The following is a 26,241-nucleotide window of genomic DNA, read 5'->3' as shown; positions in this document are numbered from 1 at the left end:
TATCGGGTCGAAAACAACTAAAACGGATCCCGCCTAACCCATTTACATAAGAAGAGTTTTTTTGGAGCCAAAACCATTTTCAAGAAGCCCTATGGTGATGCCACATCATCACTCAAGCCCTTACAACATGACACCTCAGCCCTTATTTAACATGTTTATATATATATATAGATTTCTCTGAAAATCAATATTAGTGGTGGATTACCAACGGTTTCTTTAATTTACCATTTTCAGTTTTCTTTTTTAATTTTGACAATCATTCGTCAGTGGTACTTTTATTTTTAGTAGGGAACCCAAAGTTTTAGAAAACCAACAATATTCAACCTTCGAATTCTTATATTTCTGTTGTTATAACCCATTTCAAAATAGAAAAAAGGGAATGAAAGAGTTTGGAAACATACAAAAATGCACAAGTCACATACACCAAACATACAAGTTTAAAGTTCGTTGTTAATAACATGCATTCATGTATTTGTTTACCATAAAGACAAGTTTGTAGGCAAAGTGCCGTCCCGGCAATTAAAGCATTCAGGATTCAAATATATATATAAAAACCATAGTAAAATAATGCATAAACTAAGAACCCACTGCATATACATTCTTCTTCCTCATTCACTCACGCTATTAACAACTTCCGACAATACAGGGTTCCCGACTTCATAACTTCAGCAATGGCCAACCATCATGATCGGAATCCGTTTGCGCATGACGATGATATCAATCCTTTTTCTGTAAGTATAAGTAGCCTAGCCGTTAAGATATCATTAAGAGGTCTGAACCATTAAGAGCTAGTATAATGCTTAACCGTTCAGAGACAAATGTCTGACCAATTTAGATTAGAGGTTTTAACCATTTAGAATCAAATGTCTAAACCATTCAGACATCTGCTCGCGAAACAAACAGTCTGAACTATTAAGTGTTGAACCAGTAAGAGGTCTAAACCATTAAGAGCTAAACAAACAGCCCATAAGAATGAAAATAACTTAATAGTAATTTATTGATAAATCATCATGATATTTTTATATGTTCGAATATTATTGAAACACAAACATATAGCTTTCTTGATTATAATATAATTATAAGAGTAAACTGTCATTTTGGTCCCTAAGGTTTGGTCACTTTTGCCACTTTAGTCCAAAACTCAAATCTTTTTGCATCTGGGTCCTTGTGGTTTCAGTTTTATTGCCATTTTGGTCCAAAAATGAAATCAGGTCATATTTGTCTTATAAAATCCTGTAATTTTGTCATTTTCCTCAGGGGCAAATCAGGTCATATTTATCTTATAAAATATGGTATTTATTTATAAAAAAGAAATGATCATTTTGCCCCTGCAGAAAAGGACAAAATAGGAGGATTTTATAAGACAAATATAACTTGATTCCATTTTTGGACCAAAATGACAATAAAACTGAAACCACAGAGACCCAGATGCAAAAAGTTTGAGTTTTGAACTAAAGTGGCAAAATTGACCAAACCACAGTGACAAAAATGGCAGTTTACTCTAAATATAATTATAAGGCTCTAGGGTGTGGTGGGCTTTATCACGCCACATCAGCGCCATATAAACGCCACCTCATATGGGGGGCTTTAAAGCTCTTTCCTTTAACATTCTTACAATTGTTTAAAGCCCCTTTTAAATAATATAAAAAAAGAAAAAGAAAATCAAAAAAAGAAGAAAATTGTTCGGTGGAAAAGGAATGGGTCCCACGTGAATGGCGTTAAAATGGTCGTTAGCGTGCTGGCGGGGCTTGGATAGCGCCCCCTTGTTAATGAGGTGGGTGTGGTTGATAGCGCCCCGGAACACTATAATGGGTGATATGGCAGGGTGGCGCTAAGCCACACCCTATGGCTTAATGAGATGAGATTAAGGGTGAAGGGGGTGCTCACCTAATAGGTGAGTCCCCTCTCTTACGCCAAACCAATCCCCGTGTGTCACGTCAACTCCCCTCTTAAACTCCCCTAACACCCCAATTTGATGGCGCCACTCCCCTCTTAACTCCCCTTTTTTTTTATTCAAACAAAAAAAAGAAAAAAAAAAAGAAAAAGTTTGATTGGTTGAAAGTGGGCTGGCCCACCATCTTTCCCCTCTCTCTCCATCGGCGAGAGCCCACCGCCTTGTCTACCTCTCTCTTGTTCACCGCTCCAATGGCGCCGCCCCCCTAATCGGTGAAACCCCTCCCCGAACCCCTCCTCGAATTACGCCCCGCCCACCCTAAGGAAGCTAATAAGTCATGATCAATAATTCAATAAAACAAGAAATAATATTTTTCTATTTCTTTTTTACCCAAGTATAATTTCAAACCAAATATTATTTTATGGTTAAATATACATATTTATATTTCAGCATAACCAGACTCATAGTTATATCTTTTCTTTTATATTTATGTAACAAACCCAAACGTCTCCTACTCCCCTTCATACTTTTAAACTAATAATCTAATACTAATAAAAGAATACTTTTAATGCCATATGGTATTTTCTACTCTAACATTCTTCAAATTAATGCCACATGGCACTTTTATCTTTAATTCATTTATACTATATAATAATAATAATAATTAATATCTAATTCTAATTTATATAACTCATTAATAATATATAATAATTAATATTTATTTCTAATTTATGATTAAAAAATATACATATGTGATCTATAATATTTAAAACTATGATTTTAGTACTTCTTAAAAAAATAGTTTACATTATAAAAGAAAAAAAACATCCATATCTGAGATTATCTATAAAATCAATATATGAATTTTTCTAACATATAAATAAAAGCTAAAAAAGAGTAACCAACCAGAGGACTATCACGAAACAAGACTAAAATTTTATTGAACTCGGTTTTAAAATGATAGACAGTTAGAACTTAACGTTTTGAAGTTTTATATATGTGATAATATTAAGATTTGTAGCTACATTGATTTATGATGTGTTTTCAATTTAATAGAGCTAAGAAATATATTAATTTCATTTTATACCCATTTGTGACATGGTCAAGTAACCTTTAATAATGAAAATATTTATTCATCATATATAAACCTGTAATTTATATATAACTTTACAAATACTATTTATTAATTAAATTCGCATAACAATTATTAGTAAGAATAACAAATCTAATTTATGTCATACCAATAAAATTGGCTTTTTTTACCAATAAAGAGAAAAATAACAACTTAAATAATGAATTTTATAAACAGAATTGAGATCTTGGAGATTTATTTTAAATAAAAGTTATATTTAAAGATACACAATGATACAAATTATTATTATTTATACATTTTTATATGTAACGTAATACATAATTTCATTCATATTAATAATATATAAATTTGTTTATTACATGTTTTTCAGTATTCAACTTTTGTAATACACGACTATTATGGTATTTTCAGTATTACTAATTAAGATGGACCAGTTTTTGTGATAATTTTAAGTTAGTTGTGTGAACCATTGTATGATAATAGAAATCCATATATATAAACTTTCTTTACTAATTAACATCAGTCGTTAGTAATATAAAGTTTTTCAAAAGTTATATAACTATATCATTTATATTGTATAAACTCGTGTAATACGCGGGTCTATAGACTAGTATTATAATAATCTGAATTTGGATTACAGAACCATCACGGGATCCCACCAAACTCCAGGCTATCGACTCTTGCTCATGAACCTGCAGTTTACGGTCATGTCACAGCTAACAATTCTCTTGATACACCTGCGGTATTTTAACTTCTTCATTTTATGCAATATTTAATTGGAAAAATTTCACAGAATAGTAACCAAGTTTTAAAAGTGTTTTAATTAGGTAACTCGTGTCGTTTTTGTCACAATTAGATAACTTAACATTCAAATGGAGCCATGTCTTTTTTTCCACGTGTCAAGAAAAAAATGGAGCATAAGATGCTCGGGTCGAATTATTTTAATATATGAAATTATATTTATAAAAAATAAAAATCATTTAATTACATTAAAAATTAAAAAAAAACAAGTTACAATCCACGTCATCACTCGAGGTTAGCATCAAATAAAAGAGAAAAAAGAAACAAAAATCCACATCACCACGGTTACATATGAAATGGATGAAAAAACCCTTCATTTTAATGAAGAATGAATGTTGAGTGACCTGATTGGAACACTTTTGAAACTTGAGTGACCTAATTGAAACACTTTTGAAACTTGGTTACTATTCTACAAAGTTACCCCTATTTAATTAAACTCATTTTGTATTTTAGATTACACTTATATATGACTCAAAATATTTATTTAACGGTTACAACATAAATACAATTATCGTCTCTCACAAATTATACTCATTATTTGTATCTTTTTCCGTTTAATGATCATGGTTTAAAGGCTTGAATTTATTAACACAATTCGAAAACACAATTAGTACCTAACATAAAAGTCACCTGGTTAAGCTTAGTTTAAACGAGCTTTAATCGATTTTGGGTTGAACCCACTAACACATTTAACTAATAGGTTGTGTTTGTTTCAATTGGCAAGTTCATTGCTTGACTGACTCGTGTATTTTTATAACTTTATTAGTATTATTATCATAATTTTTTAGTAATTATATACTAAGTATTTAAATAAGATCATACTTAATTATATTTGGTCGTTGTTGGTGTTAATGTCGATGTAAATATTTAGTAATTATATTATTGTTGTTGTTGTCGTTGTCGTTTTTATCGGTGTAAATATTTAGTAATTAAGTAGTTCATTTGTATAAAAATTTTGTGCTCTTGAGTGCTACAAATTTTCTCTTTAAATTATCCACAAAGTTAATTGTTTAAATTGACCATAAGACATGCTTTAATATAACATAAGTTTATGTTCAAAGAAATTGTTTGTTTTAGTTGTGATAGTTAATAATTTAGAAACTATTAAGATAAATAGAATAAGTATTAAATAAGAGAAAAATGGTCGGATAGTCCTTGTGGTTTAATGAAATTTCACATATCATCCCTAACTTTCTAAAATTATACTTAAAGTCCCCAACTTTTGCACTCTCATTTCTCGGATAGTCCTTAATGTGAATAGAGGTTAGTTTTTTGTGTTACGTGTGTGTGAGATGACTAAAATGTCATTACTAATAAATAAAACACAAAAATTTAAGAGTGAATTGCAAGTTTTGTCCTTTATTCTTATATTGCATTTCAAGCGATGTCCTTTATCTTTAAAATTGATGAGTTTTTTACTTAATGTTTCCAAATAATACACGTTATGTCCTTTAGCCCTAACCCAGTTATAATTTTATGTTAAATCTTATCATGTGCCTAGCACATGAGGGTATTTTTGTCATTTCATCATTCAAGGGACTGTTATGTAAATAACTTAAATAAACATATATTGACCTATATATTAATAATACAACTCAATGAACAGTAACTATAATACTTAAAAATAATAGTAACATTATAAAGTTATTAGCAAATGGTATAGCGTACGGGTACCAGTACCGATATCAAATTTATCAGATCGTGTGTATTTTCGGTATCGGTTCGGCACCGGTATTCATCAGTTTTTACCTTTAAATACCAGTGTCGTACCAGTACCGACCGGTACCGAACCGTACCGTACCAGATATATTCGGTACCGGTACCCACTTTTGGGGATTTCGGTAACGGTATTTTCGGTACCGGTTGGTACCGAGCTCATCAAATCTTGTATCAACGTAGCAATGATTGAGGTTTTATATACACACATTAAGTAAACTGTATTTCGTTTGAATGAGGTTTTATATACACAACAACTTATTTTGCTTTTTTTTGTCTTTTTATGTAATGAATGAATTGTACCATGTAAAATTAACTTGGATATTTAGATCATTTATGAGCAAATCGTATCAAATCCTGTAATCAAACCGGTATCGTATCGGTACCAAATTTACTATACCAAATCATTTTCGCTACCAGTTTGGTACTCACCTTTTGGCGTTTTCAGAATTGTTACTTTCGATTCGACACGGACCTAGCACCATACCTGTATTTATTGATTTTTACCTTCAAATACCATACCGTATTGTATCGAGTATTTTCGGTGACGGTACCTAATTTCGATGATTTTCCCGATCGGTACTTTCGGTGCCTTTACAGATACCGAGCTCATCCATATTTTAACGTGTTAGCACCGTAATAACTGAACTGAAAACAATCGAATTTCCAACATGTAGGACGTGTGGGTCCTATTATTATATATTAGGTTATTTAAAATCGTTTTTTAGGACGTAGTGACTATCCTTACCTCGTCATTTTTATTTATGTTTTGGTATTCGGTATACGCCTGGCGTTGCTGACACGCATTTTGCAGTCATTGGATCCCGCCGCAACGCGCAGGCGAAAAATAACTAGTTTATATAAATAAAAAACCCTTTACCCTCTCATTTTCTCTAAAACACCATCTGCTTCCTCTCTAGTCTCTACCAGTTCGTCCGACGACTACCACCACCACTTTCTATCTCTCCAACTATGATGCATTACCCAACACTATCATCAAAAACGAAGATGAAGAAGACTACATTATATCAGAATAATACCCATCTCATAACGAATAAAATCAAACACCACCACCATTACAGCCTTCTCGAGTTCTTTCCCAAAACTCAAATCACATATCAACCAATCAATCAAATCCCTCGGTGGGGCCATCTTTCCAAAACTCTACTAGAGATCTCCAAAAGATTCCGCTTGGATAAGCACAAACGAAGATGTGATAAGCACTACCTTTACTGGAATAATGGCATGATCAAGCAACGGAAGCAGATTCAAATGATTAACACATCGACGAGATCCGAATCTCCGCCTTCATAAACTCCAACTATTCATTAGTCTGAATCAAAACTTAAAATTAGTAAGAGTCCCATCATCTGCACACATAAAAATAATTCCTTCATATCTCAAAATTAAATCACCAAATCTCACACAACTAGGGTCTCGATTTATACCAGATCGAATAACAAATTGGGGAGATTTCAAAATTTTCTTCTGTGGAGATTTCAAAAACCCTAAATCGAATAAAAAATGGGGATCTCAATTTATATAAGAGATCTGAGACGAATCTTTGATTTTCTTAGAAACACCATCGATGTTCGTTGATTCAAACATCACCAACAGTGGAATCGTACAGAGATAAAGGCGGTGACGCCGCTAGGTGGTAACGGTGGCAGATGGTGTGGGGTAAATGGTGGTTGTGGCGGTGGTGTGGGGTGGTGTGGTGGCGGTGGATGGTCGGTGATGGTCGTGGGTGGTGGAGGGTGATGGCTGGAGGTGGTTGATGGTGGCCATTGACCTCTTGAAATGCATATTATATTATATAATATATATTACATTATTAGTTTTTTTAAGCATATGGCTAAAAAGACTAAACTACCCTTGTACCATATGATTTAACAAAAAATTGTAACTGGGTTAGGGCTAAAGGACATAACGTGTAGCACTAGGAAACATTAAGTACAAAACTCATCAATTTTAAAGATAAATAACACCGCTTGAAATGCAATATAAAAATAAATGACAAAACTTGCAATTCACTCAAAATTTAATTAACCATATAAAAACCTACCGCACCCCCACCCTTACCCCCTTTCTTTCTCTTCTTCACATAACTAACCCCACCACTTCCACCACCCTTTTGTATCATCCAGCCACCACAAACCCCAATTTCAATCACCCCCACATCAATAGTAGCCGCACCACCACTAACCCCTGATTTCAATCACTCGCACCACCACCTACACAACTCTACAGTGGCGGCACCTGCAATAATCTAGTTTTTATCTCGATCCTAACCACATCAATCACACAAAATTCAAAAATGTTATTGAACTCCTCACCGGCATTTTCGTTATTCACCTTCATCTCTACAGACTGAACTCAAGAAACTTCACATCTGAAGGAAACCGCCATTCTTACTAAACAGTCTTGCTCCGACTCGTTGAAGTGTACAAACCAGCGGAATTGCCTCGGCTCGTTGAAGTTTACGAACCAATCTTGAATTTTAGCCACCTTAATCGTTTTTCCGGCAATGAAACAAACCGGCGATGGTGACCAATATTGATCCTTAGATCTGTAGTTGTTTTTTCGTCATACTCCTACTTCACAATAGTTTGATAAGGGAACTTGTAGATCTGTAATTTGACAGGGGTTTCATTAATGTTCATAAACTAAGCTTACTATATAAATTTTACAAAGTTCTTTATATAGTTCCTGAAATTATCATTTTTTGAGTGGGGTAATTATTAATATTAAAAACTGAAGCTTTTGATGGATGGGGTGATTTAGGGGCTGTTTGGCTGAGCTTTTCAAAACAGCTTATTTGCTTATTTGCTTTTCTGAAAAGCAAATAAGTCAATAAGCTCTTTTGAAAAGCTTTAAAGCTCTTTTCAAAAGAGCTTATTGACTTATTTGCTTTTCAGAAAAGCAAATAAGCAAATAAGCTGTTTTGAAAAGCTCAGCCAAACAGCCTGGGATTAGGTTGACATCAAGAAGATCAAAGGGGGTGGGGTAGGTTTTTAAATGATTAATTTTATTTTTATGTTTTATTTATTAGTAAGTACAATTTAGTCATTTCATACCCATTTAACATAAAGGGGAAGGTTCAAATGAAAACCACTAATTATTGTGAAAACTCGAAAACTAATTAAAAAAGACAAAAAAACATAGCAGTTTTTTTTTTTTTTTTTTTGCATACCAATTTTCGTCATTTTTAATATATATAAAAAAAATTTCAAAAAAAATATGTAGTGCACATGTGTGTATGTGTACTACAAATTATTTTTTTTGAAAAAAAGTTTTTTTTTATTTAAAAAAACCTGCGATTTTTATAAAAAAAATTGAAAAAAAAATTGGTATGTTTTTTAGGTTTTTTTTAGTTAGTTTTCGAGTTTTCACAATAAAAGTAGTTTTCATTTGAACCATCTCCTTAACACAAAATACTTACCTTTATCCACGTTAGGGACTATCTGAGAAACGAGAGTACAAAAGTTGGGGACTACAGGTGTAATTTAGAAAGTTGGAGACTATAGGTGAAATTTCACCAAACACAGGGACTTCCCAGACAGTTTTCTCTATTAAATTATGTATTATTTAGAAGAATCTAAGACTGTGGGGTATGGGGCGGGGGTTGGGGCGTGGGTTGGCTGAAAACGTCCAAGCCACCACCCCGGTGGGCTTGGGTTTGAGCGTGGCCCCTTGGGCGGGAGTTTAAGACCGGGTGTTGGGCATGCCTAGCGTTCCTACGTGGCCGGCTCTTATTCGCTTGTTGGCTAGGTCATAGCGGGCTACATTTAAATTTCAAAATATAACCGTTTGGCCAAGCCAAGCGGTTCACCCACCCAACTGTCCACATCGCAATATAAACCCCAACCCCACCGGCTGTCCACCGCTACCCCAACCCAAATACACTTGATTGAACCCGCTACCCACACACACTAGATCGATGGCCTCTTGGACACACGAGGAAGAGCTAGCTCGTGTCACGAGCGTCGTTGACGCAATGAAGGGCCGCCAACCCGGTGAGACCCGTTACTGGCCGGAAGTTTTTGCTAGCTACCGGCATAACGTGGGAAACGACCGGCACAATTTAAACGCGTGCAACACAAATGGCGTGAGCTACGACCGAAGCTCGATCGTTTTAAAGCCTACTACGACAGCGTCCCGGGCGGTGAGATAAGTCACGAAGACCGGGGTGGTGGTGGCCAACATCGAGTTCCGGGGCAAGAAGCGGGAGCCGTTCGACAAGCTCGCCCTTTTCGAAATCTACCTAACGCTCTAGGTTTTTTTTTTTTTTTTGTAATCCTTTTTTTTGTAAAATTTTGTAATTTTTAGGAATTTAATAAAATTTTAGGCTTTTTTTTAAATGTTGTGTGTATTTTTTAATTTTAGTTTTTTTTTTATTTTTATTTTAATAAACCTGCCAAGCCACGCGGGCTAGCCACGCCCCGCCATACCCCACGGACACGTCACTCACTAGCGAGGGGCTCGAACTCCACGTGTCAACCCATGCCCCAAACCCCCGCCCCATACCCCACAGTGTTTGGCATTGCTTATTTAACTCCAAAAGTGTTTTTTGTCAAAAGTACTTGTTGACTTATGACTTTTTCAAAAGTAGTTTTAAAAAAAGTGTTTTGTTTACCTTTTGTGGTGAAAAAAGTATAATGAGTAAAAATGATAGAATAAGTTTCCATGTTTAGTTGTTCTTTTAAAGTGGAGGGATAGATTGGTAATTTAATGATCAAAAAGTCAAAAGCTATTTAAAAAGCCAGGATTTTGTGGCTTTTGAAAAACATTTTTTCTTAAATCTAGTAAAAAAGCCAAAATATAAAGTAGCATTTTTCTGCCAAATACTTTTTAACTTAGGCTGTGGGGTATGGAAGAGGAGAGAATCAAGGAATCTCATGTGGCACCTTCCCCAAGGCAACCCCCCCCCTTCTCCGCGCACATTTCAGGGCAATCGATGAAGATTCCCCATCCACCCCGAGCATGCTTTTTGGAAATAAAGTTATTTAATTGGCTGGAATAGAAGGGGAAGGGGGAAAAGGAAGGGATACACCACACTCTTTGATGGGGATGTGGGGAACATGATGAGGTTGAGGTGAAGGTTAAGGTGATGATGTGGATGTTGGGGAGCGCTACACCACACCCCATAGCCAATAAGTCAATAAGTCATTTTCAAACACCCTCTAAATAAGGACAAATTAGGTATTATTGCATAGAACCCTTATACCCTATGCTTCAAACGTTATAACAAACGTCTTAAAGTTTAACTAAAATTACATTACTATCTTATACAAATGAGATGCTTTATATAATAATAATAATAATAATAATAATAATAATAATAATAATAATAATAATAATAGAAATGATTATATTAATTCATGTAAAAAATGTTTGAGCAGATTATTTTTTATTCATAAAAGTTGATATAAAAAGTAACATAAAATATATATTTTTGTAATGAAGAGTATACTTAGTTTTAACATAATATATTGTCTAGTAGGTGGTAGTAGTAGTAACAATAACTAGTAGAATTCCTTTGCGTGATTCAACGAATTTCGGTATATGCATAAAATTTAAAATAACGTTTCTAGTAGTATAAAACCTTGTTACATAAAAGTTATGCATTAAAAAACATAAAGTTGTGAGTTATAAGTGACGATGTTCGACGAATATTAGTTTGGTTCGATACAGTACCAATACGGAATTGGTACTCTCCCCTCGGTATAGTTTCCAGTAAAATTTAGAGTTAAATGCCTGGTTGGTCCATGTGGTTTGCAAATATTGCAGACTTGGTCCTAGTGGTTCAATAATTACACACTTGGTCCCAATGATTGTAATTTTTGCATTCATGTGGTCCTTATCACTAACCTAAGTTAGAATTCTCAGTTAAGTATATATAGAATGTCTATTTTACCCTTGAACATTAAAAAAAAATAAAAATACAACCATCGTACACCCTTCTTCTTCTTTAATTCCATAAATCATCATCACAAGATAAATAAATTCTTAACTAACCCACCAATTTTACCCACTTCAATCACTCAATTTCTCATCAATTCAACCTCAATTCCACCCAAATCCAACAAATCCCAAAACAGAGCATACACTATTCAACCAAAATGTCCGGATTACGTAGATGTAGAAACCTTCGATATCTTATATTCACCAAAAGATCACCTTCCTCCTACACATAAAATTAACCTCCGGAATTGACCCTCTACAGTCTCCGGAGATCGTTGATCGGTTGTCAAACCCGATACAAATGGGACAACAACAATAATAACAGTAAACCAACGTCGTCGTTTGTAACAAGGAGGATTAAGGCGGAAGTTAATTGCCTTAATTGTAGCAAACCAAAAGATCAGGTTTTTTCCGATTATTACCACGTCATCTTGCAACCAGTTAGTTCTACTTTTCTTCCCCGAGATGAGTGGGAAACGACACCATATAGAAAAGGGGATAATAATCAGGAGGTGAGTTTGTACCCTAATTGTAAATCTGCTTATTACTTCTGGCGAAGGATGGTGTTTTTCGGCGGTGATTTGTGGCCAACAATGGTGGACTGAGAGAGATAGATAGATGAGAGGGGAGATGATGGTGGCTGCCGACAACGAGGTTGTGGCGGCTTCCGACGATATGCTGGTTGCCAGTGATGGGGTTGTGGTGGCTGATGGGAAAGGAGAACAAGGTTGGGAGAGGCCAAGAGGAGTATGGTTTTGATGTTTGTTTAAGGTTTTTTTAATTCTATATTAAATGGATAAGGGTATTTTGGACATTTCATACACACTTAACTGAATATTTTAATGGTCATCTATGGTAAGGATCATACAAGTGCAAAAATTACAACCACTGAGACCAAGTGTGTAATTAATTATTGAACCACTGGGATCAACTCTGCAATATTTGTAAACTGTAGAGACCAATCAGACATTTAACTCTAAAATTTATATCATAATGTTGAAAAAAAAAAACTTAAAAATAGCCATCAAAATAATTAACGACCGACCAAAACTAAAAATGAATATATAACCATGTTGAAAAAAAGTTAAAAATAACCGTGCATTAATTTTCTTCAAAATAATTAACGACCGACCAAAACTAAAAATGAATATATAACCATGTTGAAAAAAAGTTAAAAATAACCGTGCATTAATTTTCTTCAAAAGAATTAAGGAACGACCAGAAATAAAAATCAATATATAACCATTATTCCAAAATTTGCATTTAAGTTATATATTTCTTGTGAGTTAAACAGTGAGTCTTCAAAGTGTGTTTTGAATTTAGAAATTGAAGAAGAAGCAAAAGGAGTTGGAAGCTAAAGAAGCCGAACTGAATCAGAGGGAAGAGGTAATAAGATTGTATGTTTCAAATTACTTTTAAATTTCAAAATGATAAACTTTGAATTTAATTTATGTCTAGTTATTAAATTTAGCATTTAATTATACGCAGATTCTAAGACGAAAAGAAGAGGCATTAGCAAGATGTAGGTTTTTATTTTCTTTCATTCGATGTCTTATCTTCATCTTTTCTACCTAGTAAATTAGGAATGTTTTCCTTCATGGTATCGTCATATTTCAATCTTTCAAATATCCGATGAAAACTTTTTACTCGATCTGGATCATCCGAATTAAGCAAAAATTCCATCATAATGTATATTGCACGGTCAAGATATACACGCTTTTAAAAATCCTTGTACTTTTCTTTCTTTTGGACTAATTGTATCATCGTCCAAAAATGATTTATTTTTAATGTTTGAAAATATATGAGATACAAATATAATTTATAAATTCTTTTATTCGGGCCACGTGACATCGGTCCTCTTGCCCTAAGACCACCCGTAGTGGTTTAGAAAAATAATGCCCCCATCATCGGGCATTATCCGACACGTGTCATCCCAGTCAGCATGGGGCGTTATTGCAAAAGTGGCGTAGTGGTAATAATGCCTGATAATGCCCCTTCCAATCATTAAACAAAAAAAAAAAATCAAACTATTTTCTCATTGGTGGGTCAAACCTAGTCAAACCTTCCTTCTTCCAATTTAGGCGTTTTAATTATAATGCCCAAGCAATTTTTTTTTTCAAAAATAATGCCCCATAATGCCCTATGTAATGGGGGAGTGGGCGTTTTTTGTTTTTGAAAATAATGCCCCCATAATACCCCATAATGCCCCATAATGTTCCACTACACATGGTCTAAGTACATCCTCGATTATACTAATTTTCAGAGATCTAATACATTATATTATATTATACTATATATTAAATGTGGTGGCCGGCGTGAACAATGTGGACCACCACATTATATCTAATAAGATTATATCTAATAAATTTGTTTTAACTAGCACAAACATTCGCGTGCGTTGCGGCGCGATACATCACAAAAATCGAATGGATTAGTCCAAACATTATGCATATAAAAGTATGCACGTAAAAAATGTTTTTTTAAACAAAAACGTATTATATTTGATCTGACTCATTTCCAGAAAAAAAAGTTTACGTAGAATAGAGCAAATCGAATTCATACCGACACGTGCATAAAAATATGCACGTAAAAATAGTTTATTTTTAGTATAGGCGATATAGGAGCAAACTTGAAACAAATTATGTTTAGTAAAAAATTTAATAGGTTAAACACGTTTGTGAAATCGTGCCAATTAGCCCCAATGCCACACCACCAACAACAGAAGAGCTCGTAAGATAAACTAAATAAAAAAAGAAAAAATAACATTGAACGAAAAACAGATGTAAATCGTTGAATCACGCACACCCGTTGCGGTGTGTTAATGCGAAAAAATTAGACTGGAACGTAAAACGTAGAAAGAAAAAATTAAATCGATTTAGGACCCGCGCATTAGAAACGAAACGGAGAATAATAGACGCGCTGTGACGGGCCTTTTAAATGGGAAAACAGACAAAAAATATTGAACCACACACACGTTGCAGTGTGGTGACTTGCAAAATTTTGAAAGAAACATAAAACGAAAAACTTACGAAAAATAAAAAATATAGGAGACCAAAGATGAAAATAAAAAAAGTATTGGGGTTAAATTGCAAAACATAAAAGTCTTTGAGTTAAAAATAAAACAATTAAAGAGGTTAAAATGAAAAGATAAAAATTTTTAAATGAAAAATGAAAAATCAATTTTTTTTTTTAAATACTCCCCATACACATCATACAACAAGATAATGCAACAAAATGTTGCTTATTTATATTATGAAAATTGCAACTTTGAAGACATGGTACATGTTGGCAAATTGGTTTAGGTATTCCCTAGTTAAATGTAATAATCTAATCTTGCTAATTATCTAATCTTGCTTTTTTTTTTTTTTTTTTAAATTTCATTTGGTAGCTGGTGCTGTCATTGACAATAATAATTGGCCTTCATTTTACCCGTTGGTTCATCATGATATTGCTGGAGATATACCAATCCATCTTCAGAGAATACAATATGTTGCATATGCGACATTATTAGGTACACTAACAAGCTATACATATATTTTTCCTATAAAAAGTTATGATAACACTAAAAGTAATTAAGTATAATTACCATGTGGGTTGGTTTAGGTGTGCCGATTTCACTTTTCTGGAATCTTATAACAAGTATAGCAATATTTGTGAGTGATACAGGTTCGTGTTTAAATTTTCAATGATATATAAATATATAGTTAAACTCGTTGATAAATAAATATACTTTATCAATCTAGCGGGAGTCTATATATTCTTTTCGATCATCTACTTTCTATTGGGTCCTCCTGGAGCCTTTTACTTTTGGTACCGTCCACTCTATCGTGCTTTCAGGTACTCACCATAATAAATATATGTTTACTTATTGGGATACTATAATCGACTAATTTTTGTTATTTAATGTTTCCATAACTCTTTAGGAAAAATAATGGCATGAACTTTGGTTGTTTTTTCTTCAACTATGCAGTAAGTATTTTTTATTTTATATTTTTGTATAATATATGAGTCACGTTTACTTTAAACCCCTCAACAGTATCACATTGTGTTCTTTGGCTTTGCGGCGATTGGTCCTCGTATTCTATTTTCCGGACTACATTTCGCGTATGTTTATTGTTACTATTATTATTTTCATTTATTTCTTATGTACTTTATAAATATAAAATAGAAATCAACTATATACGTTTTTCGTGTTGTTGTTATAGGGGGTTCTTGAATGCAATGGAACTCATAAGTAAACATCCCGCACTTGGGGTAAACTTAGAAATTAACTCAATTTCACAAACAGTGACATCTTTAGTGTTGTTAGAAGCAATTAATGATTTTATTTTTGTAGATAATGAGCTTCATTGGGTTTGGATTCTTTGCGACTGAGTTAGTTCTAAGCATATGGGTCATGCAAAAGGTTTATCGAGTATTCCGAGGCAATGATAAAGCAACTACCGCACCAATATCAATAGCCCTTTGAGCAAAGATGAATAGTCAGAATAGTAGCTCTCAACTACAACATCTTTGCAAAATAATGTTTGTTACCATTTTTGATTCATGGTTCGTTGGTCATTTCAAAATCATTAGTTACTTGTAAAAAACACGAATATCATTTGTGTTTCTTTTATTTATTTTTGTTATAATTTCGAGAAACATTTCATTTTATATTTGTGGGTTTTTATAAGATACTAGTTTCCATGTTATGAAAAAACAAACAAGCATAATCATAAAGTTATGTACACGTTTAGGGGGTGTTTGGTGTTGCGTTTTCAAAATAGATTATGCGTTTTCAAAATAGATTTTGCGTTTTCAAAACTGCGTTTTGAAAAAGCATATAGGTACATGTTTCTCCAAAACTGCGTTTTGAAGGCAGATAATCACTTTTTCATCCAAACACTTTTTTAGATTATTTATGTTTTACAAATACAATAATCAAATAATCAATTCAAAATGTAATCCCAAACACCCTCTTAGTATTTTAACTAAAGAATTGCAAAGATTATTTTTTACTGACAACGGTAAGGGAGAAAAACGGAGGCACTTGTGTGACTACACATACTTGAAACAATAAGAAAATGTTATTTTTAGCTATAAGAAATTTTTTATATAAATTATTATTATACCTCTTTTTGACCTCCCAAAAACAAAAGAAAATGAAGAAAACAAAGAAAAGATTCTAATAAACCAACAAGAAGTCGTCTATTTCAAAGTTCCTGCACCTTTTGACTCGCCCCCTACGCACAAAACCCATTTCAATCTTCACTCAAGTTTCAACTTTTTCGTAACCCTTTAACCCAATTCAAGCACACCCAGTTGGATTTCTCTGCAAATTTGTGGTTATGGCTGGCCGTTATGATCCCAATCCGTTTGATGAAGGGGATGAAGTTAACCCCTTTGCTGTAAGTTATTTCTTATCCGTCCGCGTGTTGGATTCATACTGTTTATGCTTCTAGGGTTGTTTAAATTGACGTTTTGTTGTTGATTTTGGGTGGACTGGTTTGTGACTGAATGAGTTTGATATCTTGTTGATTTGTTTGGTTGGTTTGGATTTCTGGATCTGCTTTAGTTTCATTTACTGACTTGCTTGGATGGTTTACTGGTTGTTTATAACAATTTACAGAAATTGATTTGGATTTATGAAGTCCGATATTCATACGCTAGGTGCAAAGAGTGAGCCTCGGGCTTAGTCGCAAGGCACACTGTATAAACAGATTTTAGGCTGTTCAGACCCTTGATGGATGCGTGCGCATATATTTAACAAAGACGAAGATGTTTTTCGCTTTTCAGAAAACTAGATAGGGCAACAGAATTTGAATTTAAAAAAGTTCAATGTGTTCACGTAGTGCAATGAGCATTCATAAGAGTTACATACGGTGGTAATGTTTTCATTGGTTTTACTTTTAAGTCATATGCTTTTCTAGATTGTTCATACATGTAACGGTTTCACGCGAAATACTTATTCCATCACCAAAATTGCTACCCTTGCCGTGTTAGGCTATCCCAAAGGAGACGCATCATGTCCTGTAAAACCTGTTTAAGAAAGATACCAACACAGTTATACAAATTTACATTTAAACAAGCATTTGTTTATTACAAGTTTGATGACATTGATTTTGGACCACAAGTTCTGTCGGTTGTCTTCTTAGGTATTTAATTTTTAGTCAAAGAGTCTCATTGAATTAACAGTCAAGTCATTCTGTTGTTTTGTCATAATCAGGATCAAGGGAAAGGAGCTGGAAAGTCGAACTTTAGTGGAGGCCCGTTTTACACAACAGTAAGTTTACCGTGATTGTTTACATTTTTTATGTACCTAGCAAAACAAGGTGGGTCATTTTGATTTGTCAACACTTTTATGATCTTTTTTTATTCATTTTTGTATAAACTAATGTTTGAAAATATGTTTTGCAGAGTGTTCCTTCGGCTGCAAACTCTAGACTTTCGCCCCTTCCACATGAGCCCGCAGATTTCTATGATAGGGGTGCCCCTGTTGACATTCCTCTTGATTCAGCTACAGTGAGTTTTCATTGGTGGATATTTTTAAAACCGGTTATCTGAATTCACGGGATTGTTTTTTAATATTTTGAGAAAGATGCTTTATTCTTGCATCTTATTATCTAAGGGTAAAATAAGTACTAATTTATCTTTTCCTATGTTGTCAAAGACGCAAGGCGCAGGCGAGGCGCATCGGCCTCGCCCGGAGCCTAGGCGCAAGGCGCAAAAAAAGCGTGGGCTTTTTTAAGAAAAGCGCACATAGAGAAAAAAATATAAAAAATATGGTATGCTTTGAAAATAAATAAGATTCCACATATAAAATTAAAAAAAACTATTATATATGTCATTTAAGATCATGGAGCTAATAGTTAGTAGCAAAAGTTTAGGACTTATGTGTTGTAAGTTTTGAGTGTGTGAATAAAAGTCTCAAAAGGTGGTAAATACTTTGTCCCACATTGGTGTGGGAACAAAGTGAGTGGTTGTTTATAAGGTAAAGTCTTTACTACTCTATTGTAGCCTTATGACATGTTTTACTACAAGTCCTACCCGCGCGCAGGAGGGGGTGCAAAAATGAGTTTCTGACCTGGAATTTGGTTGAACTCATGCGTGCCCGCAGGTAGCTCCGAAAAACCCGGGCCCACGTGAGGCGCCTTTTTATACGCGCTCAGTTTCGTTTTTTTCTGCTTTTCTGTTTTTTTTTGCTTATGGCGCTGCGCCTCAAGCCGTTTTTGCGCGCCTTTCCTGCGCCTCAGGACGTTTTTTTCAAAAAAAACCCATTTTTGCGCCTAGGCTGCCAGTCTGCCACCAGGCGCTATAGGTGCGCCTCGCTGCGCCCGGGCGCCTAGGCGCGCACTTTTTGCGCTTTTGACAACATAGATCTTTTCTTGTAACCTAATCTGGAATATTTATATTCTAATTTCATAAGGTGTCTGATACGAATCATGATGCGGGTCAGATAGGTTCAGGTTCTTATCAGCTGCTGGGGGTTCCAATTAACTCAGTTTTGTCGTTAAACTTAAATAATTCAGAAGTAGGGCTGGAGTGGGGCTGAATTATATCAGTGTCTCATTTAAAAAAAAAAACGAATTCCATATTCTTTGTAGCTATAAATTCCAAAAGTAATAAGAATTTGTCACACCATAGTTACCTAAATCGCGGTTCACTCCGGTTGTCACACCATAGTTACCTAAATCGCGGTTCACTCCGGTTCGGGTACATGATTCGCTAGAGGGGACGTATTTGGTATAGAGGTGGGGTAGGTTTAGTTGGGTACAAACCGGTACCGTGTACCATTGAGTACTTCGATATACCCAAATTAAAACATAAATTACCAAATTCATTAATCCAAATGACCAAAATCCAAAATTCAAATTACCAAACAGAAATTTTGTATTGTGTTTTTTTGCCAAAAGCCATTTCAGTTACTGACGATAAAATAATAATACTGAAGTGGAAGAGTAGAAATAGAATTGAGGATCTAATTTGGTAGAAATTGGAATGTATTTATACATTTTCCTGGATTTAATGGGTTACGTGCGAAAACGAATTTGTAATTTGGAACATTGTATGGAATCGAAGAGACATACATATTGGACGCGTTTCCCGCCAATTAGGGGCGTGAATTTCTGACACGACCCGAAAACACGACACGAACCTAACACAAAATTCATGGGTTTGGGTTTAGGCTAAACGGGTTCGGGTCAGTTTCAGGTTGAACCCGCTAACCCGTTTAGCTAAACAGGTCAGGTTCGGGTCAACCAGGTTGGGTTGGCGGGTTGACCCATTTAACCCATTTCTATTATATTATATTTTTTTACAATATGTTTTTCATCGTAAATTTAATTGGGTGTGTATTTTATGCAATAATTATAACTTAAAAAGGGAAATTGGCATAAGAACTTATGATTTTAATGTAATTTTATTATATAAATTTGTGTTTTTTTTTGCAGTAGATGTTAATTTTAATATATTAATTTGCTGAAAAAATAAAAAAGTTCAGGTTGAACGGGTCGGGTTCGGGTTCATATGTATGGCGTGATTTTCGGGTTCGGGTTCGTCTAAAATTTTTGGGTTCGGGTCGGGTTGAACCCGCGAACATGACCCGTTTAGCACCCCTATCGCCAATATTAGACATCGGGATGCGTTCATCTCAGTGATCGGAACGCCCTAGAAATGATCCAGGCCCTGTATTTGTAATCAACTTAGGGTTTTCAATTTTGATTGGAATGATTTGATTTCTTACTCGGAGCGCCGTTCTGAAACATTGAATTCATGAATTGGGGGCGTATTGGATCGCTACTGTATTTCGTTCGTATGGTACAGTTCGTAACAAATAAAAATCGTGGCTCTTGGAGCAAATTTGGTAACTATGTGTCACACACTCTGAAGTCTAAACACTTGATTATAACCATTTACTACTTTAAAAACACACACCCTAATACCGTCTGTATGTGATTGTTGATGCTAACTCATACATTCTGTTGAAGGATTTGAAAAAGAAAGAGCGAGAACTACAAGCTAGGGAAGCTGATCTGAAGAAGAGAGAAGATGTATTTTCATTTGTCTTTATTTTGACTTTGTTTCAAGAAACTATTTATTTATAATCTTTTTCAATCGCTGTTTTGCAGATAGTCAAGCGCAAAGAAGAGGCAGCCGCTCGAGGTTACATACTTACATCGACTAAACTAAAAAACAAAGTAGAATTCCTGATTGAAGGGTAGAACAGTCTTTTAGTAATAAAAGCGATTTTCTTAGCAAAGGAAAGAACCTTCAAGGGATGGTGTGGTGGTAAGCACTTGATTCCTCTCTAGCAGAGGTCTCAATTTGGAATCTAGCTTCCACTGGTTTTGTGCCTTAACCCCTTGAAGGCTACCTGCCCAGCGTAAGCTACGCCTTATCTGCTAGCAAGATATTGGCGGGACCCGATAGTCCCCCCCCCCCCCCCCCCAAAAAAAAAAAAAAAAAAAAAAAAAAAAAAACAAAACAAAACAAGAAGAGCTTCTGAAGAACAGAGGGGAGAATAACCAGAATGAAAACTTACGGGCTATCAGTTGGAATATAAATTACAAATGGAGATTGCTTTTTTGAATCACTGCCCACTTGGTTTCCTATTCTCTAATCTCTATCTGGTCTTGTATTTTTTTTTGTTTCAGCTGGTATCGTTCTTGAGGAGAAAAACTGGCCACCATTTTTCCCAATTATTCATCATGATATTGCAAATGAGATACCAATTCACCTTCAGAAACTTCAGTATGTTGCATTCACGACATACTTGGGTATGTGTTCATATCTTATTCTACATATAGATACTTCGTGCTTGCATCTCTTATCGTTAATGTTCACTTAGTCACAGTGCTTTAGATGTATGAGTATATCTAAAGCTGCGCAAAGGCCAGTAGGCCTGTAAACGAAATAAACATTTAACTTTAACCGAACACGAACATATAATCGAACATATTTTTTTGTTTGTGTTCGTTCATTAAGAAATCGGGCGTGTTTGTGTTCGTTCATTTAAAGCCTAAATGAACAGTTCATGAACATAAACGAACACAAACGAACATAAAACAAAAAGAAAATTTAACTGAACATATTTGAATAAACATAAACAAATATAAATTAACATGACTGAACAAACAAAAACAAATGAACGTAATTGAACAAATATAAACAAACACAATTTAACATTAGTGAACACAAACAAACAAGTCTAATATATTACAATTCATCTAAAAACACATCTAAATAAAGGATTGAACTAGTAACTGAACGTTTTGGGATGACAATGTGGTTGTAGAACCAGAATTGCTCTACCCATTTAAAAGGCGTTGCTTGATTAACCAGCCCTTTTTTGTAATTTAATATATCGTCAATCAAACATAACTAAAATATCAAATAAATTGGATAAATCTAATCAACATATATGTACATGGAGTGTGAAAGATAACTAAAATAGCTGCGTGAATATAGGGAATAATTAAGACTGAGATCTGAGAGAAATGGTGTAATATAAAATGAAGCAAGATTCATAGATCTGTTAATGGTAGAATAACCCCATACTATTTCAAAAAACCTGTTGACCATTATATGAATGTTGGGATTGGTTAAATGGTCATTCCAAAATAGCCAAAAACAAGAACCAACATTAAGCATGATCTAGGCCTGAATTTGAAAAGGACCACGATTGGTGGCTAGGCTTTAGTGGGCCTAGGCCCACGCCTCAAAGTATTGTCACTCATAGAGTCCGGGCTTAGGGACCAGGAAACCACCCCAGAACTGGGATTGGCAGAAGAATGAACCTAGGGCCAGGCTGTTATCGGGCATAGTACCAGATGTAAAATACTTGGATTTTTCTAGCTGGGCTCGTGCTATCGGGACGTGTATTATTTATTGACCATTATTTTACCTAGTGTCTTTTGGCCCACATAAACATTTCAAGTCTCTTTGGAGGAATGTGTTTTACCACTTTGCGAGTGTTTATAAGCAGTTGTCAATGGTTAACGTTCATATGTTTAAACACATGGTTCAATTCTGTCAATATTTAAACAGTAATTTTCTTTCAAAAACATACATACTTCAAAACTATAAGCAATTCAAATATCCATTTATGATAATATATTAATGATTTTCTATGCCAATCAGGATTGGTTCTTTGCCTTCTTTGGAACATTATAGCCACAACAACAGCGTGGATTAAAGGAGAAGGTTGGTGAAGATTATTTTCTTTACTATACTGCTGGAACCTTTTTTTTTCAAGAAATATTTTCACTACCATAATTTCATCTGCTACTACAGACCCGAAGATCTGGTTTCTTGCTCTTATCTACTTCATATCAGGGGTCCCACTTGCCTATGTATTGTGGTACCGACCACTTTATCGAGCTTTTAGGTATGCTCTTGGTTCCTTGAAAGTTGCCCATGTTACATTTAGACCATGAAGGGTATTGAAGAAAATTGTCGAACCACATAAATAGCATGTTTAGGGGGTGTTTTAATTTGCGTTTTGGAACGGATACTGCTAAGATAAACCTTTGACCACTTTCAGAACCCACTTTCAAACGCACCGTGATTCCTTTATACTATTTTCTAGTAATTTGACCTCGGGTTTGATATTTGCAGGAGTGAAAGTGCGTTTAAGTTCAGCTGGTTTTTCCTATTTTACTTGGTAAGTTTTGTCACAAGCATTAGGAGCTTGGTTTTAAAATGCGCGCATAATGCGCGCATAATGCGTGATGCGCCTGTTGCGCTAGTAAGAGCGCATCGCAACACCTGATGCGTTGCGTTTACATGATGCGGTGATATTGCGACAATTGCGCGTAATGCGCCCTTCGCAAAATGCGCCATGATGCACGCATCATTGTTTGTTACGTTTTTTTTCCCAGATTTTATGAAATGGGTTGGGTTTTTTCGATAATTAATATTTTAGCATGCTTGATTTGAACCATTATGGTTCCTAAACACTTTTATGGTTCTAGAAACATTTTAGGAAGCTTGATTTGAACCAAAAAGCACAATTCTTATCTTATTATGTCGATTGTTTTAGTATAAATAATTTTTTAGTATATTTTTATAAAGAGCGCATCGCATACGTGATGCGTTCGCATCACGCATTACGCATCACGCATCAGATTTTTGGACCAAACGCATCGGAGCGCATCACGCAATTTAAAACCAAGATTAGGAGGCTTTCTGTATATGTCATCACCTTGTTATTTTACTTGTTTTCAGGTTCACATAGGCTTTGTCATCTTTGCTGCAGTTGCTCCTCCCGTTGTCTTCAAAGGAAAATCTCTCGCGTAACCTTCTTATCTCTCTTGCAAAAATGCTCTAGCCTCTAGAGGTGGCAAAACGCCAGGTTGGGTAACGAGTCAAAATGGGTACTATTGATTTTAATTGTGTGTTTTTTTTTTTAAAATTTTTTTAATAAATAACTAGTGTGTTTAAAAGTGATTACAAAAACTATATTATTACAATCATAATCCGATTTTGTAATTTATAATGATTTACGAAAGATTGTATGCATTACCAAACACATTTTGTTCAACTCTTGACTCGTTTCTTTTTTAGCCCATTTTATGATTCTTACTCGTTTGAACGACCTGACCCAAATATACCAGCTCATAAATAGATTGGTTGAAATTAATCACCACTTGTAGGAAGCACCTTTACACATCTGTTACATCTGTGTCTTATGTTTCACTTCTGATTATCCTTTAAAACAGAGGTATTCTACCAGCCGTGGATCTTGTAGGCAAACATGCTTTGGTTGGGGTAAGATTATTGTTTTTTTAAGGCAATTACTTGATGAAAAGAATGTTGTTAGGTTGGCCTACGTGCTATTGAGGAAACAATTAAATTTATTTATTTGGTACTGAATTTTTTCATGCTTCAATCACCTTTTCTTGGAGAATTAATATGTTGTTGTATCATGTGTCGAATCATTTATTTGGTCATTGGGTTAATTATCAACCAAAAAAGGAAGTGACCTGACTAGTTTGTCCTTGTGTGATCCGACTTGGATCTAATTATATTTTTCTTGGTATCGTTTTGTTTAGAGTTAATTACATAGTTAGTCTCTGTGGGTTGCCCAAAGTAACATACTCAGGTACTAATAGTTTAAAATCACATTCTAGGGTATTAACTTTTCGTTTTGTAACGTTTGGAGGTATTAACGTTATTTGTAGGTTTAAAATCACAATCTATTAGTACCTAAGTATGTTATTTTGTGCAAACCACAGGGACCAACTATGTTAATACCCTAGAAGTTAATACCTACAAACGTTACAAAATGAAAAGTTAATACCCTAGAAGGTGATTTTAAACTATTAGTACCTAACTATGTTACTTTGTGCAAACCACAGGGACTAACTATGTAATTAACTCTTTTGTTTATTTTTATTTTAAATAGGTACATTAGTAGGTAAGTACAAATAAACTTGGGGAACAAGTTACTTGTCCTACAAGCCTAAGATTGTAATCTCATTATGCTTGATTTGATAAAAGTGATTTGGCTGGAGAAAAGGTTTTTTGGGTAAATTTATTAGAAGAATGCAAAGTGACTTGGCTGGAGAAAATGTCCATATTGCTTGTCAAAAACAAACTTATTTTTTACACACAATGACATTATAATGTGGGTAAACTGGTCAAATCAATTCTTTAATGGGGTGCCTTCTAAGTCTTGTGTGGGGTAGTTTGCATTTGTACTACTAACTGTATCTATTTGGTTCAGATCTTTTACTTTGTTGGATTCGGGCTCTTCTGTCTAGAATCGCTGCTTAGCATCTGGGTTATTCAGGTCACTTTTCCCATTTTACCTTTCACCCTTAAATGCTTTTTTATATAATCAATTGTAAAAAGTGAAAGAAGGTTCAGAACTTGATTTTATGTAGAGGTGCAAAATGGACAGGTTGATTAACGGGTCAAAACAAGTTTGGACTAAAACGAATAATATTTCGTTACGAGTCCAAAGGGGCCATTTTTTTACAGTTCACTGATTACTAATGTATTAATAAAGATTATTGTTCTTGAAAATAAATTTTGGTCCATTCTGTGCAAACTTGACACCTCTAAACTGTTATGTATCTCATTATGCAGCAAGTTTACATGTATTTCCGAGGGAGTGGGCATGCTGCAGAGATGAAACGTGAAGTTGCTAGAAGTGCGGTTCGAGCAGCAATATGAGCATGTCTTTATGGTCAATCCTATCTTAATTTCCTGAACGCGTTTTAATAGTTTCTTTTGTTTGAAAAATTACCATTAATGCGAGGATATGGTTTTTTTTTTCTCCAAAAAGTATAGAAAAGATGGTCATCGATTTCTGTTTGTAAATCTGTTATTTGTTCACAAGAGATGGGTGATTCTTGTTTATTGGCATTCTGGTTTTGTGCTTCATGCTTCAACATGGTCCTGTGCATTACTGGAAAGGACGATTTTGGTTCAACATCATTGATTTGCTTCTTAAACCTGTTATATATGTATTGAAAGGCCCTCACATTGTCTTTTTGACAGCAATTTTTTTTTTTTTGGGTAAAGGGTTACCCGGTGAATACTATAAAACCAAAAAAAGCACAATTGTGCAACTGAAATGTTACACACCAAAAAGCCTTGGCATACCAAGACTAGAACAAGAACAGCCAACAAACTAAAACAACCAAACTAATGAAAGGCCCTCACAATTGTCTTTTTGACAGCAATTTTTGGCCCCAAATAGGCCGAAAAGTCTGTGGCTGGCTTGCAACCCGAAGAAGTATTGTGAGGTGGAAGAGTTTGAATCATAACACTGCAAAAAAATGTGTGT

At 34.5% G+C, this 26,241-nt stretch overlaps 2 protein-coding genes and 1 long non-coding RNA gene across 4 annotated transcripts; 2 read left to right on the top strand and 1 right to left on the bottom strand.

Moving 5' to 3' along the window:
• Nucleotides 1-622: 622 nt before the first annotated feature.
• LOC110934351 (secretory carrier-associated membrane protein 3-like) lies at nt 623-16,100 on the top strand. The gene is made up of 11 exons (XM_035990481.1): nt 623-731; nt 3,628-3,729; nt 12,792-12,854; nt 12,957-12,990; nt 14,857-14,979; nt 15,072-15,134; nt 15,212-15,305; nt 15,392-15,437; nt 15,505-15,572; nt 15,674-15,722; nt 15,805-16,100. The coding sequence occupies exons 1-11, from the start codon at nt 672-674 to the stop codon at nt 15,934-15,936; spliced, it is 834 nt and encodes a 277-aa protein (XP_035846374.1). The 5' UTR covers nt 623-671; the 3' UTR covers nt 15,937-16,100.
• LOC110944310 lies at nt 6,531-7,278 on the bottom strand. Its single transcript, XR_002594976.2, has 2 exons — nt 6,953-7,278; nt 6,531-6,874 (listed from the first exon to the last, which is right to left on the bottom strand). It is a non-coding gene; the product is annotated as an uncharacterized LOC110944310 (long non-coding RNA).
• A 523-nt stretch (nt 16,101-16,623) lies between the features above and the next one.
• LOC110944299 (secretory carrier-associated membrane protein 2) lies at nt 16,624-25,835 on the top strand. Of its 2 annotated transcripts, XM_022185963.2 has the most exons (13): nt 16,627-16,855; nt 17,674-17,730; nt 17,865-17,969; nt 20,435-20,497; nt 20,576-20,609; nt 21,101-21,223; nt 22,587-22,649; nt 22,740-22,833; nt 23,064-23,109; nt 23,673-23,740; nt 24,167-24,215; nt 25,174-25,239; nt 25,539-25,835. In XM_022185963.2, exons 1-13 carry the CDS (start codon nt 16,796-16,798, stop codon nt 25,623-25,625), a joined length of 915 nt encoding a protein of 304 aa, XP_022041655.1. In that variant the 5' UTR covers nt 16,627-16,795; the 3' UTR covers nt 25,626-25,835. The 2 variants fall into 2 exon arrangements, with proteins under 2 accessions (XP_022041660.1, XP_022041655.1); XM_022185968.2 differs by lacking the exon at nt 25,174-25,239 and having other exon boundaries at nt 16,624-16,855.
• The last annotated feature ends 406 nt before the right edge of the window (nt 25,836-26,241 follow it).

Source organism: Helianthus annuus, chromosome 1 (genome assembly GCF_002127325.2).
Source record: "Helianthus annuus cultivar XRQ/B chromosome 1, HanXRQr2.0-SUNRISE, whole genome shotgun sequence".
NCBI classification, from domain to species: domain Eukaryota; kingdom Viridiplantae; phylum Streptophyta; class Magnoliopsida; order Asterales; family Asteraceae; genus Helianthus; species Helianthus annuus.
This window is presented reverse-complemented; position numbering and strand designations above follow the sequence as displayed.

What these genes read in the sequence shown, in the direction of transcription:
- LOC110934351 (XM_035990481.1), top strand. Translation starts at nt 672, where the DNA reads ATGGCCAACCATCATGATCGGAATCCGTTTGCGCATGACGATGATATC. An exon ending in TTTTCCGGACTACATTTCGC is followed by an intron (nt 15,573 to 15,673) that starts GTATGTTTATTG and finishes TTGTTGTTATAG; the next exon opens with GGGGTTCTTGAATGCAATGG. An exon ending in GTAAACATCCCGCACTTGGG is followed by an intron (nt 15,723 to 15,804) that starts GTAAACTTAGAA and finishes TTATTTTTGTAG; the next exon opens with ATAATGAGCTTCATTGGGTT.
- LOC110944299 (XM_022185963.2), top strand. Translation starts at nt 16,796, where the DNA reads ATGGCTGGCCGTTATGATCCCAATCCGTTTGATGAAGGGGATGAAGTT. An exon ending in ATCTGAAGAAGAGAGAAGAT is followed by an intron (nt 20,498 to 20,575) that starts GTATTTTCATTT and finishes GCTGTTTTGCAG; the next exon opens with ATAGTCAAGCGCAAAGAAGA. An exon ending in TTAGCATCTGGGTTATTCAG is followed by an intron (nt 25,240 to 25,538) that starts GTCACTTTTCCC and finishes CTCATTATGCAG; the next exon opens with CAAGTTTACATGTATTTCCG.